The sequence below is a fragment of the Canis lupus genome, chromosome 12 (genome assembly GCF_048164855.1).
Source record: "Canis lupus baileyi chromosome 12, mCanLup2.hap1, whole genome shotgun sequence".
Lineage (NCBI taxonomy): Eukaryota > Metazoa > Chordata > Mammalia > Carnivora > Canidae > Canis > Canis lupus.
In genome coordinates, this window is record NC_132849.1 from 8,888,204 (window position 1) to 8,908,241 (window position 20,038).

Consider the following 20,038-nt stretch of genomic DNA (forward strand, 5'->3'; position numbering starts at 1 on the left):
TCTTTTTTGTGTGGAAAACTGCCGAGAATCCTTTAATATTCAGCTGAAATGACTGGTCTTTTTAAGGAGTGTTCCTTGAATTTTCCAGGTGTATGAAGTACTTCTTGCTCCATTGACCTCTTCTATGTATCTTCAATGTAACATTCATCTCACTGTTCAGAAATTAGTCTTTTACATGCCGTTCTCTTTTTGTTGAACAAGACACTCTTAAATTAGGGTAAAGATCCTATGTCCTTGTTTGTCTCTATATCTCCTGAACTGAGCATATTTACTGGTTGGAAAACTTCTTTATGATTTCAAAACCCCATCTCTGTAGCGCTTGACTGTCTTCTGTTGACAGATGACCAATGACCTTATCAACCCCTTGAGTGTGTTCCCTTTGTTGCCAGAATCACCAGCCAATAGTCTGGGGAAGGGTTAAAAGTCAGAACTACAGAGAAAATAAATGGAAAAAACATAAAAAGCAACCCTCTATCTCAACACAAATAAATCACAGAAAGTATGCAGCAGTGCGCTACCTAATAGGTTCATGAATGTAATCATAGTTGTTATCACATATTTGCTGAACTTCAAAGGTGGTAGTCCCACTTTTTTTTTTTTATGAGAAAGTTCAGAAGAAAAAATTCTTTACAGTCTGGCTGTTTTTCCAAAGCAGTTGGTCTTGAGGCATCATCAATTTGCAAAAGAGATCCTTGGCTTGCTTCCTTTCCTTCCTTTTCTCCCTCCTCTTCAGCACATTCTGTTGGTTTGGCCACTGAGCAGACTGAAAAGTCTAAAGGGAAGAGGCCTAGAAATCAGAGAGGTGATTCCAGCCAAAGGACTGTTGAACATAGAGGGATTGGATATGGCCTCAGCTGTCATTGGAGAAAACAGGGAAAAGTAAGCAAGAGGGAGGCACTTGTCAATATGATCATTTCTGATTGTAAACCTCAGACATCAGGTCTCTGGTGTGTAACAGACCTGAGAGGCCCACCATGTGGAACATGTTAACGATGTGAGGTTACCTAAGACTGCTCTTTTATCTGTTAGACAATGAATTCACTTTAAAAACCTTAAGATAGGGATGCCTGTGTGGCTCAGTGGTTGAGTGTCTGCCTTCAGCTTGGGGTATGATCCTGGAGTCCCGGGATCAAGTCCCACATCGGGCTCCTTGCAGGGAGCCTGCTTCTCCCTCTGCCTATCTCTCTGCCTCTCTCTCTGTGTCTCTCATGAATAAATAAATAAAATCTTTAAAAAAAAACCCTTAAGATAAAATTTTCCAAAACTAGGGTAGGATGATGATGAATAAGTAAGCAATATATTGCTCATGATAGGCTTTGAGTAGATGTCCAAGTGGCCAAAGATGTTAATGGGTAGTTGGCAAAGACTCGTGTAAGAGAATATGAGGGTAGAAATGACTGGCCCAGGAAAGGGGACTCAGACTGCTTGCTACAGGTCAGAAATTCTGTGACCGGAAAAGATGAAACCAAAGGGAAACTGAAACTCCTCTGAGACCTGAGTCAAGAAAGGCACCAGAAGCTATAGAAACAATTCCCAAGTCTCCAGAACTAAAGGATTCCTTTTGTCTTCGGAATCTTGATTTTACATTAGGTTGCTTTTCTAAATTTTAGGCTGGCTAAAATTCATGAAATCATGGCACAGTCATAAAACATAGGGTGAAAACTTACTCCTTTATTTATAAATTCAATGCATGCAAATTGAGATCTTACCATGCAACAGGCATCATCCTAAGCACTGGGACATTGAGGAACATGGGATCCAAAGTAGACATGCTGGTGGTGGAAAGAGGTGGATTATCTAATACTTATCTTACCATGGCATGTCACCAAATCCTGATATCTAGGACTAGTACTTTCTAACAATTAGATCTATCCAATGAGGCCTACTGGAGTTTGAGGACAAATAAGATGTGGCAGATAGTAAACAAATAGGATTAATTTTTCTAAAAAGAGATATACTTTGAATATATAAGTAGGTTCAGGAAGTGTCTGGGATAAATCCAAGAGAGGTAGATCCACAGCAAAGTGTGGTGAGAAACGTGTGGTCTTAGTCATTATTTTTCAATAGTTGGGACCCCTCCTCCATAACTCCACCACCAAAATGAATGTTGTGACAGATCCCTGGACCGTAGCTGTGTCCACATGTGCCATCTGGTAAATTGCATTCTTTTTTTTTTTTTTCAAAGGTTTTATTTATTTGATAGAGGGAGAGAGAGAGAGACAAGTAAGGGGAGTGGTAGGCAGAGGAAGAGGGAGAAACCGGCTTCCCAATGAGCAGGGAACCTGATGCAGGGCTTGATTGCAGGACCCTAGGATCATGATCTGAGCTGAAGGCAGCTTCTTAATTAACTGAGCCACCCAGGCACCCCTGTATTTACATTCTTAGCAGTTAAGGAAAGTCTTCCTGGTGAGGATGTGGAAAGTGTGTGTCACTGTCACCATTTACTCATTGCTAATGGAAACAGAGGGTAAAAGTTTCATCAGAGATTTCAGCCCAAGGTCAGAAAGAACTTTCTAACATCTGTTAGAAAACTGAATGTTTTCCTTGGGAAATACCCCAACAGAGGCTGGGTAGCCATCCAAGGTTAGAGGTAGAAGTAGGTAGAAGTAGCTGATACCCAACAACTTTCCCAATTTTTAAATCTGTGATTCTATAACTCAGTCTTTCTGTTGGATTTTAGATTTGGACATATGAGTAAGTGGCTACTATCCTACACAGAATTGACAGCTTACATAAAATTATACCTAGGGTGTCTGAGTGGCTCAGTTGGTTAAGCATCTGCATTTGGCTCAGGTCATGATCCCAGGGTCCCGGAATCAAGCCTGCTTAGCAAGGAGCCTGCTTCTTCCTCTCCTTCTGCCTGTAGCTCCCCCTGCTTGTGCTCTCTCTCTGTCAAATAAATAAATAAAATCTTTAAAAAATTATTAATACCTTTGCCGCAGTCTTTTTTGCCTGTTATGAAAACAAAATCAAAGCTTTTTCTACTTCTTGAATAAACAGAATATGGGCAATGTATCAGTGTGTAACTGTTACTTCAATCTTTTGCCACCTTCTTGTGAAATGAGAAGGGACTGTTCTTTGTCCTTGAGCTAATATTTTGTCCCTCATTGGTACATGTTCCTGGGAAGAATGGAATAGGAGGTGAACAACAAAGCCCTTGCCATTTGCAGTGAGCCTCCCATACCATTAAAGGGAATCCTAAGATGTTCTGGTGGGCAGCCAACATTCCAAAACAAGGCAGTGAGATCCATGTCTGGCCTATCTCTTTCTTATATTCTTCAAAGCTCGGCATGGCTTTATCTGCCTATCCCCTTATTATTCTGAACTCCCTAATTGCCTGGACACTTTCTCTCTACAAATAGTTGCATGTACTGTATTCGGCATTAATGTAGTTGACTATGTGGACATGTCTTCTATTCCTACTTTTAACAGATTAACAGCTAATAAACACCATGCAACACCCTCTCTTCTCAACCTCTTCTAAAAATACAGAGTTTGATTTGCCAACATTGGTGTATTTAAAGCCTCCAAGATTCCAGGGAAGACTTTAGAAAGTTAACTGCAAGTAAAGTCTGTTAAGAGAGGAAATTTTCCAACACAAAGAGCCAATCAGTGTATCAGTAGCTTATCTGAGAAGAACCTCAGGGGTTCTTATAGTTGTTCATAGGAAAGAATATTTGTTCTCACTTGGAATAAAACTTCTCACTTTATTCTTGGTCTGCAGGACTGAAGAGAACTTTGGAAATGTATTGTCTAGGGAGAAGGACAGGCAGCATAAATTTCATCTAAAGAGGGAACGCTTATCTTTTGCAGGATGGGACACCATGTTACCTTCTAGTAAATTGGCAATGAAGGGACAATGACACCCACTCTTCTCTGCCCTCCTTGTCCTACGGTCTCCATAGGCCCTTTACTTCCACTCCCTCCAGTTAGTGAAGGCAAGTGAAGCAGTTAGTTTTAAAGAAAAGTCCATAATCAGAGGCTGTGTTCAAAGCTTTAAACAAAGCCCCCAACTAATGCTCTGTTTTGAGGATATGGAATATCCACAAGAATATGACCTCTGAGATAACTTGGAGAGTTATGTTGAAATGATATCCATTAGTACCTCATACATATGCTAGAGAGAGAACTTATTCAAGGGTAAATCAGGCAGTATGTACATATTTTAATTAATAGAATCTCCAGTATCGATGAAACAGAGGCCTTAGTGAATTTGTAAAATACTGGATGTTTTCTGAGGTCTGACAGTCTCAGGTATGTGACCCTCAAAGGCCAGCTTGATTATCAGATTATAAAATACAGATAAATATTTATGGAAATGTGTTGGCCTTTTTGCCTGAGGTATAATTTCTGGGCCAAGCCCTTTTCTTTACCTTCAGGTGGTTATTTTTTGTCGCAACAGAAACTCAGGCATATTTGCTTGCTCACCTCTTCTTTTATTTTATTTCTGTTGATTTAAGACAACTGTAAAGCCACAGCAATTTCACAGTTTCATGGACTCCTCATACCCATTGCTGGAGTTGACTCTGTTGCAAGCTGTATCTATGTGCTGTGGTAATAATGATATTGTACTGAGCTTGAGAAGCAGTCAGTGCTACTCTTGGCTCAATTCCATTCATGATATTAGTGACTCTGACTTTTAACAATTAATATTGGCTTTTTTTTTTCATGCAGTCTGGAACCTTCTTGGAAGAAGGCTTAGAGTTAAATTTCATCATAGTTGTGACTTTCTGGCAAATAATCTGAACTGCGTTCATTTCTTCTTCCTTATGCATATCGGTGTCATCGGTACCTTGTGCTCTTCTAGACTGGTTTACCCGGTGGTGATGTCTGTCAGTGCCTACATATATACCACTTGTCAGACAAATCACCACAGGATCTTTAAAAAAGTCAGTGTGTTTCTTGGCAGTATTTACAACCTCCTCTGTTGGCTTTTCTCTCTGCAGAACTGGCCTGGAAGCCATTATGGAGACTTATGCATTCTGGAGACCCCCTGTGCGCACACTCACCTTTGAGGATTTCACCACCATGCAAAAGCAGCAAGGTAGAGTCCTGGGGTCACACCAATTCTTCTAGAATGAAGAGTACCCGGTAGCTCTGTTAATAACCAAAGCATCACCACTTGTGCGAACAGACCTGCCCCAGAGGCAGTACTCTCTCCCCCTTCCGAAAAGCAAGGTTATGTTCATGATTATGATGGCAGTGAATTTTTTATTTCTTTGCCTAAGCAAAGCCCTTGGTATTTTTTTTTTTTTTTTTTTTTTGCTGAGACATGCAGAGAATTTTTATTTATCACGTATGTTAATTCTTATATTTACTTGCAGAACAGAGTCACAGAAGTGCAGGCAAGGTATTAGTAGGGTGCAAGGGTCTAGTACACAGTAGGTGGTTCAGTTAAGGGCTTGTCAGGTAGTTCTCAAACGCCAACTTTTGGTACAGTAAACGGTCACTTTTACGTAGATGCCTTTGGATTGCTGTTACACTAAGTTTTTGCCAATGAAGGATTTCATGTCATGTATTTCTTTTGTGGGGTTTTTGTAAATTGTTTTTTTTTTTTTTTGAAATTTTTTTGGTTTTCGGTTATCTTTAGAGGTTAGGATGGTAGGGCCCCATCCCCCGCCCCTCCACAACAGAATACTATTCTTATTAGAAGTTCCTAAGACCAGGCAATTCCAGCATGCAAAGTGTGATAGGACATAGCCAGGAAGATGAGAAACTGTAGCCATCATCTAGGGATAATATATTCCACCGCTGTTGCTCCTCGCAGCTTGCGGGTCCACTTCGAAGCCCTCTCCATTAAACTCATTAACATGCAGGATCCTCATCTGCTTCACAATGGTGCTTTTACCAGATTCTCCAGCACTTCATTGATACCTCATGGCAAAAACCTTATTCTGGTTATATAGAGGAGAGAAAAACCTCAGTCCGAACAATGGAAGTAGATTGCTCAGGCCCTACAGTGAGGAGGGGACTTCTGGGAGCCCATCTGAAGCTTGCAACTTGCTCCCTCAACACTTGTCTCAAGCTGATGGGCTGGGTGAACTTCTTCCTTGCACTGCTTTGTGCTTTTCTTCCCGTTTCTCCTTCTCTGGCAGCTCAGGTGGGGAAGCCTGTAGCCTTAGCACAGAAGGCTTGTGGGCTGACCTCACTTCTCTTCCTCAGTCTGTGCTCTTCCCATGGCAGCACCCTTTTAGCTCAGGAAGCTTCCCAGAGTGTCAGACACTTTTTGAGTCTCTTTATACAACCTCCTCCCACCCCGAAGTGACACTTACATATAGAGCTTATTCTGTTCTGTCACACGGCTGCCATTAACAGAACCCTAAGTTTTCAAATTGTGGCTCTGCTGTATGGGAAACCCTTCTAGGACTTGATAACATGTGACATTACGTTGCCCTCCCAGAGGAGCTTCCAGGAGTCTGCAAACTAAATTAGGTTCTGTAACCTAAATTACTGAAGTCTCTCGGGTTTTAAAATGAAGAAAAGGTGATTAAAAGTATAGGCTCTGGGATCAGACCACTTGGCTTAAGCTCTTTTTTTTTTTTTTTTAGGATTTTATCTATTTATTCATGAGAGACACAGAAAGAGAGGCAGAGACATTGGCAGAGGGAGAAGCAGGCTCCCTACAGGGAGCCCGATGCGGGGCTTGATCTCAGGACCCTGGGATCATGCCCTGAGCGAAAGGCAGATGCTCAACCACTGAGCCACCCAGGCACCCCTTGGCTTAGGCTCTTATCACTGCTCCTTCCTAGCTTTGTGACTTTGGCCAAGTCCCCCATCCTTTCTGACACTTCGTTTTCTCATCTGCAAAATGGAAGATTGTAATAGAATTCTTGTGAGGATTAAATGAATGCATTTAAAAATGGAGTAAGTGCTCAGCAATTGTGGTGGTGATCATCATCATATCACCACCATGACCACTATGACCACATCATCTGTACCACTGCCCCCCCCCCCCGCCCCCTCCATGGCCCTGGACGTGGATACCTGAGGAAGATGCATCAGCAACAAGAGATACTGCTTTTCTGATGATTAGCTATTTAAAACAGGATTAGACCATCTTCACAAGGATCTGGGGAGGCAGAAATTACATCTAGTGTTTGTTTGTTTTTTTAATAAATAGAGGAGAAAGGGAAGCACTCTGCATGAAGCAACTTTCTTCTCATAATTCTGTGAGAGAAGCAGGGTCAGTTCATATTCAGAGTGTTGATCTCCCTCTAAGGCCCTTGTGGCCCTAGAGAGGCAGAGGTTTTATGACAATTTGGAGATCTGAGCCTTCAACTTGATTCTCTCTATAACCTTGGGGAAGTTACTTCTAGTGAGTCTGTTCTCTCACCTACCAAAGAGGGGTAAATTTTGTGTGAGGTCATTTTCATGCAAAGACACTTACTTGATTCTGTTTATTTCTGAGGTGGCTTCTTGCTTCTCTGTCCTTGCTTTACTGGTTGACCTCCCAAACTCTATCTAAGCAGGAGTTCGTATCGTGGAGGCTGGCATGAGAATATTGGTGGGGATATTGCCAGTTGCCAAGAACAGGCACTGGTGGTAACACTGTGTTTACTGCTGTCTTCTCAAGAACTGTCACAGGGCCTTGCACCCAGGTACTTCTTAATGTACCTAATGAAATGAAGTTACTTGGTGGCACTGTGGCTCAGGTAGGCAGGGTCGCTGAAACACGTGTCTGGAGCACAACCACCTAATATGTGTGTGGATATGGATGTGGAGTGATGATTGTTTGGAGTTGACAATCTACATTTCACTGGCATGTGGGGCGGTTGAGCAGAAGCAGGCACGGAGTACTTAGGTGTGTAGCATGGCAGGTTTCACAGGGCTTCTACTGAAAATTTGTCCATATGATAAATTTAGTGTTGACCCTTGGAAAACAGTGGTTTAAGAGAAACTGAACTTTCTTTCTTTTTTAAAATTTCTTATTTCTTTTATTTTGGATTGCTTATTTTATTTTTTGTATATTTTTTATTGGAGTTCAATTTGCCAACATATAAGCATAACACCCAGTGCTCATCCCATCAAGTGTCCCCCTCAGTGCCCATCACCCAGTCACCCCACCCCCCTGCCCACCTCCCTTTCCACCACCCCTTGTTCGTTTCCCAGAGTTAGGAGTCTCTCAGGTTCTGTCACCCTCTCTGATATTTCCCACTCATTTTCTCTCCTTTCCCTTTATTCCCTTTCACTATTTCTTTACATTTTATATTCCCCCAAATGAATGAGACCATATAATGTTTGTCCTTCTTCAATTGACTTACTTCACTCAGCATAGTACCCCCTAGTTCCATCCACATTGAAGCAAATGGTGGGTATTTGTCGCTTCTAAAGGCTGAGTAGAAAAAAATAAAAAAATAAAAAAAAAATAAAGGCTGAGTAGTATTCCATTGTATATATAGACCACATCTTCTTTATCCATTCATCTTTCGATGGACACCAAGGCTACTTCCACAGTTTGGCTATTGTGGACACTGCTGCTAGAAACATTGGGGTGCAGGTGTCCCGGTGTTTCACTGCATCTGTATCTTTGGGGTAAATCCCCAGCAGTGCAATTTCTGGGTCATAGAGTAATTTTATTTTTAACTTTTTGAAGAATGTTTATTTTTATTTTTAATTTTCTTAAAGATTTTGCTTATTTATTTGAGAAAGAAAGAGAAAACGCATGAGCAAGGGAGAGGCAGAGGAAGAGGGAGAAGCAAACTCCCTGCTGAAAGGAGAGCTCAATGTGAGGCTGAATCCCAGGATCCTGGGATCATGACCTGAGCTGAAGGCAGATGCCTAACTGACTGAGCCACCCAGGCACCCCTATTTTTAAAAAAAAATAATTTAAATTTTAGTGAACATACAATGCAATATTGATTTTTGGAGTAGAATTCAGTGATTCACCAATTACATAAACACCAGTGCTCATCACAAATGCCCTCCTGAATACCCATCACTCATCTAGCCCTTCCCTTCACCCATCTCCCTTCATCAACCCTCAGTTTATTTTCTATTGTTAAGAGTCTCTTATGGTTTGTTTCCCTCTTTTTTTTCTTTTCCTCCTTCCCATGTGTCCATCTATTTTCTTTCTTAAGTTCCACATATGAGTGAGATCATATGGTATTTGTCTTTCTCTGACTTTTTTCACTTAGCATTATACTCTCTAGCTCCATCCATGTTGTTGCAAATGACAAGATTTCATTCTTCTTGATGGCTGAATAATATTCCATTGTATATATATCACATGTTCTTTATTCATTCATCAGTTGATGAACATTTGGGCTCTTTCCACAGTTTGGCTATTTTTGATAATGCTTCTGTAAACATTGGGGTGCATCTACTCCTTCAAATTTGTATTTTTGTATCCTTCGGGTAAATACCTAGTGGTACAATTACTGGATCACAGGGTAATTCTATTTTTAACTTTTTGAGGAACCTCCAAACTGTTCTTCAGAGTGGCTGCACCAGTTTGCATTCCCACCAACAGTGTAAGAGGGTTCCCCTTTCTCTGCATCCTCGCCAACACTTGTTTCTTGTGTTGTTGATTTCAGCCATTCTGACAAGTGTGAGGAGATAGGTCATTGTGGTTTTGATTTGTATTTCCCTGGTGATGAGTGATGATGAGCATCTTGCCATGTGTCTGTTAGTCATCTGAATGTCTTCTTTGGAAAAAGTGTCTATTCGTGTCTTCTACCCTTTTCTAAATTGGATTATTTATTTTTTGTGTGTTGAGTTTGATACGTTCTTTATAGATTTTGGTTACTAACCCTTTATCAGATATGTCACTTGCAAATATCTCCCATTCCATTGGCTGCCTTTTAGTTTTGCTGGTTGGAGAAACTGAATTTTTAAAGCAAAATGTCACACTTATTTAGTGACTCCATTTTTTATTAGTGGGGTGGAGGATGAACTTGGAATTATTGGATACATATGGTAGTGGGATGGGGCTAGAGGAAAAGCCAAAATTCTATTAAACTGTTTAATTGGAATACATTTTTGAACTATACACTGAACTTGATCCAGATTCTCATTATTAAAAAATATGTGGCTTGGTTTCTTGACGTAAAAGAAACAACATCCACTCCCTCTTCCCTTAAGAACTAAAAGTTCCAGTAGCTCTGGACAGTATCACCCATAAAATGAAGAAAAGAGAGCCATCTGTGTTGAACTGTTTTGTGTCTTAGAAGAAGTAGAGAGTGTTGAACTTCTAGTGGAAACTTCTAGTGGTAGACTGATTTTGGAGTAACTCCCTCTTGGTGAAGACAGTATTGGCAGCATTGGCACCAAACCTAAGCTCCATATAACGATTGACTCACCCAGTATCCATATAACCTCATTCCTTCAAACACATGAATATCTGACACATCACATCCATGGCCTTAGGCCAGTTTTGGGCTCCTGCTGCCACTGCTGCTGCTGGAGGCTGAACCCACTCTTCTGAGTGAGGTTAAGGAGGCTTTCTTCATCCCACCCTTGCTGTCATTTTTGTTCCTCCTGCATTAAGACCCATTTGTTGATAAAATTTCAAGGAAAGCACCCTAGTTGAATTGGCCACCATTTTGTAAAAACTCAAATCTTTATATTTTGAAAGATATATTGAGTGGGTTAGTCTGTATAGTGGTTTTCTCCCATGGAGAAGAGTGCATAGGATTCATCATTGTCTACCCTTTACACAAAAAGAAACCAAGGCACAGAGCAGGCTACTCACATAGCTGAGGAACTGAGTTGAGGATTCCCAAGTGGATCTCCATCTTGACAGGGCACTCTCCTTTCCACCAGACCACCTTTGCTCTCTTCATTCCTACTTACTAGAGCTTTAATTTGCCACAACAAATTAAATTAGTTTACTCTTCCACTTGATGTTTTCTTGTCAACAGCTTGAGCATTAACTCTAGGTCAATATTTTATTTTATTTTATTTTATTTTATTTTATTTTATTTTATTTTATTTTATATCAAGTCAAGTAGATGGTTTTAACCTTCAGATATCTTTATTTAGAATCAGCAAGGGAGTTTATGTGGTTGGAGAGTCTGGAGATAGGGATTATATTTCAGGAGTGGCTTCTGCCTGAATACTGCTGGTGGCAGGGACAAAAAGAACTCACCAAGTAAGTGGTGCTTGGGGACACTGACCGAGGCAACACAGATAGAGAAGAAAGAGAGAAACAAGAGCTTGGGTCTGTTGTGGCCAAGTGCAGTCCTATTGTTCTGATGATACATACAGCAGAGCTATTTGTATGGCCCAAGCTGAGGGAGCTGCTGTGAGCACCATCCATCTCCAAGGGGTCTGACAGCTGCTGTACTCTAAGGGATAATCCTGGATCAGGGACACCAGAGGTGGCAGTACATCTCCATCTGCTGAGATAAGGAGACCTGTCATTTACAGAAGCCCTCCCTTATCCTCAGCTGAGAGCAGACATCACTAGAGAGATTTCAACACCACTGGGTCTTTTTTTTTTTTTTTTTTTCCACTGGGTCTTTTAATGTTTGTCAGGCAGTTAATGGGATTGTGAGCATTTCTCTCAGTGTTGGGATTTTCATCAGTTTGATTTGTAATAATTAGAGGTTGATCCTTGAAGAGGATCAGATACTGAGAAATTCATACCAGTAAAAGATCAGGAATGGAAGACAGTTCAATGAACAGCTTGTCTTTGAACTATTGTGGATCACTCTAACAATTCAGATAGCCACTTATGCATATCTCATTTATCACTGAGATCAGGAATGATGCCCGTGAGGCGCTTATAACAGGGATTGGAGAGCATCTCAATTCAGTCCGCTAAAACAAGCCGTTATTGGTGACATATTCTATTTCGTCCCAAAGTCCTTTATGCTCAACATGTCCAAAATTGAGTCCATGATTTACCTCGCAGACTTGGCGCCCTCTCCTGGGGGAAGGACTCTGCTATCCACTCACCATCCTGGGTGTTTCCCTCCATCCCTATCCAGCATAGCTAAATGTCATCAAGTTCAGGAATCCATCCATACCTCTAATTTCCCTTGCCACCACCCTGCTCCAGGCTCCCACCTGACTTCATTCTCAGGCACCTCCTCTGCTCCATGGTGGTAACATAGCTGCCAGTAGCCCTAGACCTACATCTTCTTAAATTTAAATCTGATGGGAAAGGCCATGTGTCCTTAAGGTTCCTAGCAAAATCTCATGGAGTCTCATTAACTCTAACTCTCATCACCTCTGAACCAATTACTATGGTGGGGACTGGGGAATACGGTGCTTGCACCATCCTGCCCTTAGTCACATGCCTTCCTAGAGGTAGGAGTGAAGGGTTGAGAGTGGGGAGGAGGATACTCAGTGGGAAGCTGGGTACTGTGACTAGGAGAGAGGCGGATCAGCTCTAAATGGCAATCACAACTGAAGTGTACGTGGTAGCAAGGAAGGCAGTAAAAGAAGTAGCAGAGAAAACAAACCAGTTAATGGAAGGGGAAACACCAGGAACAGCCCACCTGGGCAGTGTGGCAAGTGTGAAACAGGACCATCCAGGAAGCACAGAGACTCAGAACCCTGAGGACCAATGTGAAAAATGGGGAAGGGGTGAATATATTAAAAGCTATTTTAAAAGGAAGAGGTTCAGATCAATGTATATCTTTAAACTTTATGGAGAATGTTGCGTTAGGAGTCTTCTAAGTTTGAAACTACACAATTCTCATTAGTACCGTAATGTTACACATTTGCATTTTAAAAAGGGTACTCATTTCAACTAAGGGTGATTCCTTAATAGGGATGGGCAGGCTGTGATCATGATCATTAACTTTATGGCCTCTGGGTTTATTCCTGGGTTAAGTCCATAGAGTACTGACATTTTATCTTTTATCTGAAAGCCTCAAAGAAGGCCACTCAGGGACACAGTGATTCCACATTCTTCAGAGACACAAGCCACCAAGTTATATGAGAGAAGAGTCTGGCTCGTAGAACCAAGTAATTACATGGAAATTCATTATTTTCTAGCTCAGATGGGATTTTTTTTTTTTTTTTTTACTGTTTTTCAATTTTTGTGTGTATAAGGAGAGGGCAGGGGGGAATAAAACACAACAAAATAAACCCAAAAGGAAACTGTATGTGAAAGCCTCCATATTACAGTCTGGAAGTGATCAATTTAAAGATGCAAAAGTCAGCAGGTTTGGTATCCAGGATTTTCATGGTCACATTTAACTTGTCCTCATGGTATACAAGTATATTCTAGGTTGTTGTCCTCATATGGAATCACTGCTAAACACAGTCTTTTTGGTTAATTTGGCTGTGAGCCTTGAACATTAGAGCAAGTTAATGTTGAATATGAATTTCAAGGAGTACCTCCTGACTTAAGTCAATGGGTAAGACAGGATGCAGGGAGGTGTGGCGGGTAGGGGATTGGTCCTGGAATACCAGGGAGTTTTCAGCTACTTAGGGCATTACATTTTAATTACCTCTCAGAAGTGGATTAGGGCCTCTGAGGACAGTGGGAAAGATACCAACCTACCTACTTGTTTTCAATTCCACTTGCTTGGTCTGAGAAGAGAAAAGAGACATGGGGCATCAAATTTCCATTCTGGGTGGGGGTGGGGAGGAAAAGACAGGTCAGAAGGGAAACAGAGTTGGTTTAACTTTTGGGAATACAGGCTTAATGGGCCTGTAGGGGTCAAGGGCCCAGTGCTTTATCATTGGCAGCCATGGAGGCTCCTCCAGCCTGTTACATCCAGGCATCTAGCTATGACATGTGCTCACCAGTGTGTGGGGAGGCCAAGATGCTCAGCTGCATGGACAGAAGCCAACACCTGAGAGTCTTTCCATCAGAACTCAAATGCACTAGGATTCCTTACTCCTTCTTTCACTCCTCCTTCACTTACAGAAGGGAAGAAAAAAGGAAACAATATTTACAATGTATTTAATTTTGACAAATATTAAAAAAAATATCCAGATCCATCCAGTCCATTCTCATCTATTACAGCAGGTTTAAATCAAGACCCTTAGAGCATTCAGGACCTGGCTGAACCAGAGGGGGTGAGATGAGAATGTTACGCAGGAAAGGGAGGTATGCTTTTCTTTGAGAGGCAGCTCTGACCCTTCTGTATCAGTGTGGCCTGGCCTCCTACTCTGCCCTAGCTCTTTGGTGATGTGAGGCCTCAAGGCAGCCAAGTGTTGAAATGCACAGGGAGGGCAGCCTGCCTCCTTGTGCTTACTTAGCACTTGGCTGGCACTCCTGATCTTGTTTAACAGCCGACAAGCTGTGAGATCATAAGAGAGTAAAGACCTCTCAGTATCTCGATTTGCTTCTCTACAAAATGAGTACCATAGTCTTCTCTTTCTCCATGGACCTTGAAAAATAGCTGTTATTTATATTGAGTCTTTTTAATGCAGAAGAGCATTTCTTCAAACGCTAGTTCATGTGGGGGTTCCCACCCCCTGAAACTCAGCAGGCCACCAAGTCTCATTTCCAGTGAGTGTCATTTAAAAGCCAAAGCAAGCTGACTACAAACTTTTTAACATGTACCTCTCATCTGCTCAGCAGAAATCTCTGTAACTTGTTAATAGTTCCCTTCTTATTTTTTTGTAGTGAAACCAATTGAGGCCTTAAATCAGTACCATTCGTTCTATCTTGGGCCATCTGAGAAAACCATTTAGAGTTGTAAAAAGTCATCTGCTCCATCTTGCACTTCCTGCTGCAGGGCTAGGGCTGGTGCCTGATGGAGTGTACCTATAACAGGACAGTGCGGGGTGCTGAACAGGGGGTCTCTTCAGGGATCACATAAACACCAGATCTGGGAAAGCAAGGACGGACTTTCAAAGAGAGGAGACCAGATACATATCCCATAAAACACAAATCTCTTTACAGCTGGAGTCAAGTTTCTCCATGTGTGCCATAGCACTTATTTCACTGAAGCTCATAGTGGTTAGGGTGGAAGAGGAGGAAAATGTGTAGAATGCCTCCTGCAGAAAATGAATCTCTGAACTTCCTATAAGGCCCGGTAGGCTAGGCCACTCAGTGGTCCATAGACAAGAAGTGGGAAATGTTCTTCCTTTTTCTGCTCAGCTCTCCCCTTCCAAAACTCCTTCTTTGTATTAAAATGGTTCCTTGAAAAGTACTTGTTATTGCCCATGTACACTCTACCACAAATTTAATCCTTAGACACACATGTAATTCTGAGAAGGACTGAAGCCTATCAGTTTGAGACTCTCTTTAAGGATGGGGAGAATGAAGAGGTAGCCCATGTTGCCTGTGGTCATGAGATGGACAGAGGCCAACGGACCTAGAATTAGACTGGGTGCTCTTCCTACCAATGGTCAGCTGTTGGCTTTGTGGAATAAAACTCTTTTTACCTCTCTTAAAGGAATTTAAGGCATAAAGAAGAAACAGGAAGGTGAATTTCCTGAAATGACTTTAAAATCAGCAACTGTTTACTGTTCTACTTTGGAAGTTCATTGGGAAATTTTTTTGACCAAGGAAGAGATGATACTAGTTGGGTTTTGTGAAAATTGAAAAACTATTAACAGGATATAAATTTGTACTTCCATAGTCAATACTACTACCATATCTGTGTATGTAGGCTGAGGCTAAAAATTAACTTTGGGTTTCTCTTTGAGGTATCTGCCTCCCAATTTGCACATCTGGACCCACCTCCCTGGCACACTGTTGATGGTTTCTCTCTATTCCAATATCTCTGGAATCCTGCCAGTTTTCTTCACATTTTTCTCACTAATAAAAACTTTATTACTACTCCTTCCCACTTAAAATATCCTTTACCCTTTTATAGAATCTTAGGTTCTAAAAATCCTCACCTGAGTTGTGGATGACCTAAGGGTACCATGCTCCTTGGGGGAACTGGGGCTCTCAACAACTCTGGGAAGCTCCCAACCTTGTCCTGAAGGAGGAATTCCATCATGGGAGCATGCCTATGGAAGACAGAGCAGCCTCCCATTCTGGAATTCAATTGGAAGGTTCAGCAGCCCCGGCCCTTGAGGCAAGAAGTGGCTGCTGCCCAGCTGCTTTGTAGCCCCTGAAAGGAGAGGCTTGGAAAGGTCATTTTTACCTTCGTAGACTATGTGAGAACACACATGAAGTAGGTTGGGTTGAACCTTCCCTTTATCTGTTGGTGCATCAGCCACCAATCCATTTCTAATATCCACACGTCAGAAGAGCAACTCTGTCAAATGCAGTTTCAGGAACTTGAGATGAAAGGGACGTGGAGATCTCCTAACCCAAAGTGTGGTCTCTAGGCTAGCAAGCAGCATGAGTCTCAGAAACGCAAATTCTTTGGCCCTGCCCTGGACCTGTAGAATTAGAAACTCTGGGGACAGAGTCAGCAATTTGTTTTAATAAGCTTTCCAGGTGATTCTCTTGCACCCTAAAGTTTAAGAATCACTCTGCTAGGTATTCTGATATAAGGGATTTGGGTGGTATCACTGGTTTTCAACCCTGGTTGCACATTAGAATCCTTTGCTTCTCATTTAGTTGGTCTGAGGTGGGTGGGATCCTGGAACTTGAAGTTTGCAGCTTCTCCTAGCTTAAGAACTACTGAGCTAATTCAATTTTTCATCTTCTGGATAAAGAAACAAACCCAGAGAAGATAAGTGACATGCCCAGGGTCAGATGGGGGGTTTGTGTGGCAGAGCTGTGAGAACCCAGATCTCTTGACTTTGTGACCTGTCTGGACTCTTGCCCTCAGAAATACCCCAAATCCACAGACTACATTTGCAGTCTTTGTTCCAGTCTCTGAGACAGATGGCAGGCTCTTCTAGAGAGACATTAGCAGAGCCTCTGGATTATAACGGTTTTGTTACAGGTTAGCTTAGCTTTTCTGGTTGTGCTTGTAATATCATACGACAGAACTTCGATCCCATACCTCACTTCCCACTGCCTGGTCCTCCCTGCTCAGCCTTTCCAGGCCTCAACCTTGACTTGACACCTTACCCCAGTACCCCATTTCCTCTGAGGGTCAGGGCCTGAGATTTGTTTTTAGCTGGCAAGGTCAGCAATAGTCTCAGGTGACAACACGTATTTAACATATTTCCGTGGACAAGGGGGGAAGTTGAGGTGGTGGATTTTAATGCTGATTACCAGAGGTCTTACTGGAAAGTGGATCTGACGGTGAGAGATGGCAAAGTGGATACTGGAAGCCTTATTGCTTTCTCAAACAAGACTTTGAAGGCACTTACACACAGGGACACAAGAGTTTAGTGTTCTTGTGTGTCACCTCTTTGTCCTCTTCTCTTTCGGAGGTGTGTGTGTGCATGTGTTTGTGTGCACAGTTGGAATCACTTAGCGTACGTCGGTTAAGAGAAAGCTATGGTTCTGTAAAAATCAGCCCATCTTGGACATCTGAAGCTTCCTCCTGTGTGGCTTGCATCTGGCCAGACAGACTCCTCTTGAAAGGCCTCTGGCTCAATGGTGTTCACCTTTTATTTTTCAGGGGGCAGCACAGGCACTTCCCCGACCACCTCCAGCACCGGGACACCATCCCCTTCAGCTTCCTCTCACCTTCTGTCTCCATCCTGTTCTCCTCCAACATTTCATCTGGCCCCCAACACTTTCAACGTGGGCTGTCGAGAGAGCCAGCTGTGCAATCTCAACCTCTCTGATTATCCGCCCTGTGCCCGAAGCAACATGGCTGCCTTGCAGAGCTACCCAGGGCTGAGTGACAGTGGCTACAACAGGCTTCAGAGTGGCACTGCTTCCGCCACTCAGCCCTCCGAAACCTTCATGCCTCAGAGGACTCCATCCCTGATCTCAGGAATACCGACTCCTCCCTCGTTGCCTAGCAACAGCAAGATGGAAGCCTATGGTGGCCAGCTGGGGTCCTTCCCCACCTCCCAGTTCCAATACGTCATGCAGGCCGGCAACGCAGCCTCCAGCTCCTCATCCCCACACATGTTCGGGGGCAGCCACATGCAGCAGAGCTCCTACAACGCCTTCTCTCTCCACAACCCTTACAATCTCTATGGATACAATTTCCCCACTTCTCCCAGGCTAGCTGCAAGCCCAGAAAAACTGAGCGCCTCTCAAAGCACTTTACTCTGTTCTTCTCCTTCCAATGGGGCCTTTGGAGAGAGGCAGTACCTACCCACGGGGATGGAGCACAGCATGCACATGATTAGCCCTTCGCCCAATAACCAGCAGGCGACTAACACCTGTGATGGCCGGCAGTATGGGGCGGTCCCGGGCTCCTCCTCCCAGATGTCCGTGCACATGGTTTAAGGGCCAGCCCAGAGTCTCCATGGGCAGGTCCTCCTCTTTGGGAGCCCAAGCCTTTGAAGAACGGGAACTGTGTTTTGTTTTGTTTTCTGGAGGAGGAAAGCACATACCCAAGAACAGCAAAAGACGTTTAAGCCACTGAAGGATACTTGCAGTGGTATCATCTCTGACTCGGTGGCCATTCCCCTGCCTTCCCAAACCTTAGTTTTATAAAGCATTGTCTACTCCAGAGTGGCCTTTGAAGAAACTGAATAATCATTTTATAATAATGTTAAGGGAGATGCTAGCATGTAGCAGCCATGAAAATTTACCCCTACACAAATACAGACCTACCTATACATGATACATACATACATACGTGCATGCATGCATACACACACATATATATCCACACATAGACTCTTACACACACCAACATACATGCACACTGACTCGGAAGTGGGTGAACTCTGGAGGGGGGGGCCCAGATGGGTGCTTTCACCAAGAATTGGTCTAGGTATAACACTAGATGGACTGGGCCAGCAGTAGCTGTCAACCTTTCTCCCCGACAGCCTACCCTGTTTCTGGAATGAACCATGTATCCTGGAGTCCCTTTCCATCCACGAGCGTAGACAGACGTCAGCACTACAACTGGACTGGGCTTCCTGAACAAGATTGCTTTTGAACTTTGGCTCCCGGGCTCGGTGTGCTGTCGCTGACGTTCCCAGCGGTGCCTGGGGAAAGAGTTAGAGCTTAGAGCAGCTGAAGGAGAAAGGAGGAGAAGGAGGAATGAGCAAGAGAGAGGCGGTGAGCAAGACTGAGAGAGAGGAAGTATGAGCAATGGTGGAAGTTTTAACGCACCAAGGAAATTGGTTTTGGTTTGTTTCCTGCCCTCCCCCTTACAGGTTATAGAAAGAATTGTGGCATTACTAAGGAGGAAGCCTCTCTGGGACACTGCAGAGTCAAGGTGCTGGTGACAGGGACCCGGGCAAGGAATGCACTTCGATCCCACAGCTTTGAGCACCGTGATCTAGAAGAGGGGTACCCTGTAAGAGGGAGGGCCGATTCCAGAGCACACAGCCTGGCAGGGAGGGGGGAACAGAAGGAATGTGAAGAAGGAAGGGTGTTATAATCCCAACAGATGATACCAAGAGCAGAGGCGACAAATAGAGGCCTGACCTTTCATATGCCAGATCCAGACACCTGACCTGGATTGGCTGCCCTGTAGCCCCTGTGGCAGGAGAAATCCGGGCACGTCCCAGGGAATAGCAGATGGGCCTTCTACATCCTTCCACCTGCCCTTAGATCTCCATTTTTATCAAATAGTTTATTGCATTTTGAAGTTTGGGTTTTTTTTTTTCCTTATCTTTCCCTTCCCCTTCAGATCCTTTAATGTTAAGAAAACAAGTGAAGTTTGGTGCAAGCTAAACTTTTTAAGTGGTGTGGAAATGCAAATAATACCAAGTAAAATAATACAGATATTATTAAGATTTTTTGGTTTTGAGGTGTTGTAGATAAATGTATTTATGTGCCTAGTGGGGAATCCAATATTATGAATATTAAAAAAGGGGGCAATAAAAAGGGTATGTAAAATATGTATGAAGTAAAGGTGTATAAAAAGTTTGCCCTTATGCACGGAACTCTGTTTCTAAGTGCCAAGCACAGAAAGCCGCTAAATAAAATCTTTGCAATTGTATTATTGCGTGTTTGTGCGGAAAAAGTAAAGAGCCGTGTATGCATTTGCATTATGCTTTACAATGAGCCCAGTGCCCTCGTCTAGGCTACTTTATGTGATCTTTATACATAAGGCTTCATGATGTAGGTTTTGCCATTCTCATTTTGAGTAGTAACTGAGCTCCAGAGAGGTTGAGCGGGTTATCCGGGACCCTAGCG

At 42.9% G+C, this 20,038-nt stretch overlaps 1 protein-coding gene and 1 long non-coding RNA gene across 8 annotated transcripts in view; one reads left to right on the plus strand and one right to left on the minus strand.

Moving 5' to 3' along the window:
• TBX15 (T-box transcription factor 15) overlaps window positions 1–19,841 on the plus strand; it is a 124,861-nt gene extending 105,020 nt beyond the window's left edge. For all 7 annotated transcript variants that reach the window (XM_072769592.1, XM_072769586.1, XM_072769591.1 and 4 more), the window contains 2 exons: window positions 4,947–5,044; window positions 17,385–19,841. In XM_072769592.1, coding sequence (XP_072625693.1) covers window positions 4,947–5,044; window positions 17,385–18,169 — 883 coding nt within the window. In that variant the 3' untranslated portion in view covers window positions 18,170–19,841. The remainder of the gene's footprint in view (window positions 1–4,946; window positions 5,045–17,384) is intronic.
• LOC140601074 (uncharacterized) lies at window positions 11,479–17,752 on the minus strand. Its single transcript, XR_012004121.1, has 3 exons — window positions 13,702–17,752; window positions 13,457–13,485; window positions 11,479–12,501 (listed from the first exon to the last, which is right to left on the minus strand). It is a non-coding gene; the product is annotated as an uncharacterized lncRNA (long non-coding RNA).
• Window positions 19,842–20,038: the final 197 nt, after the last annotated feature.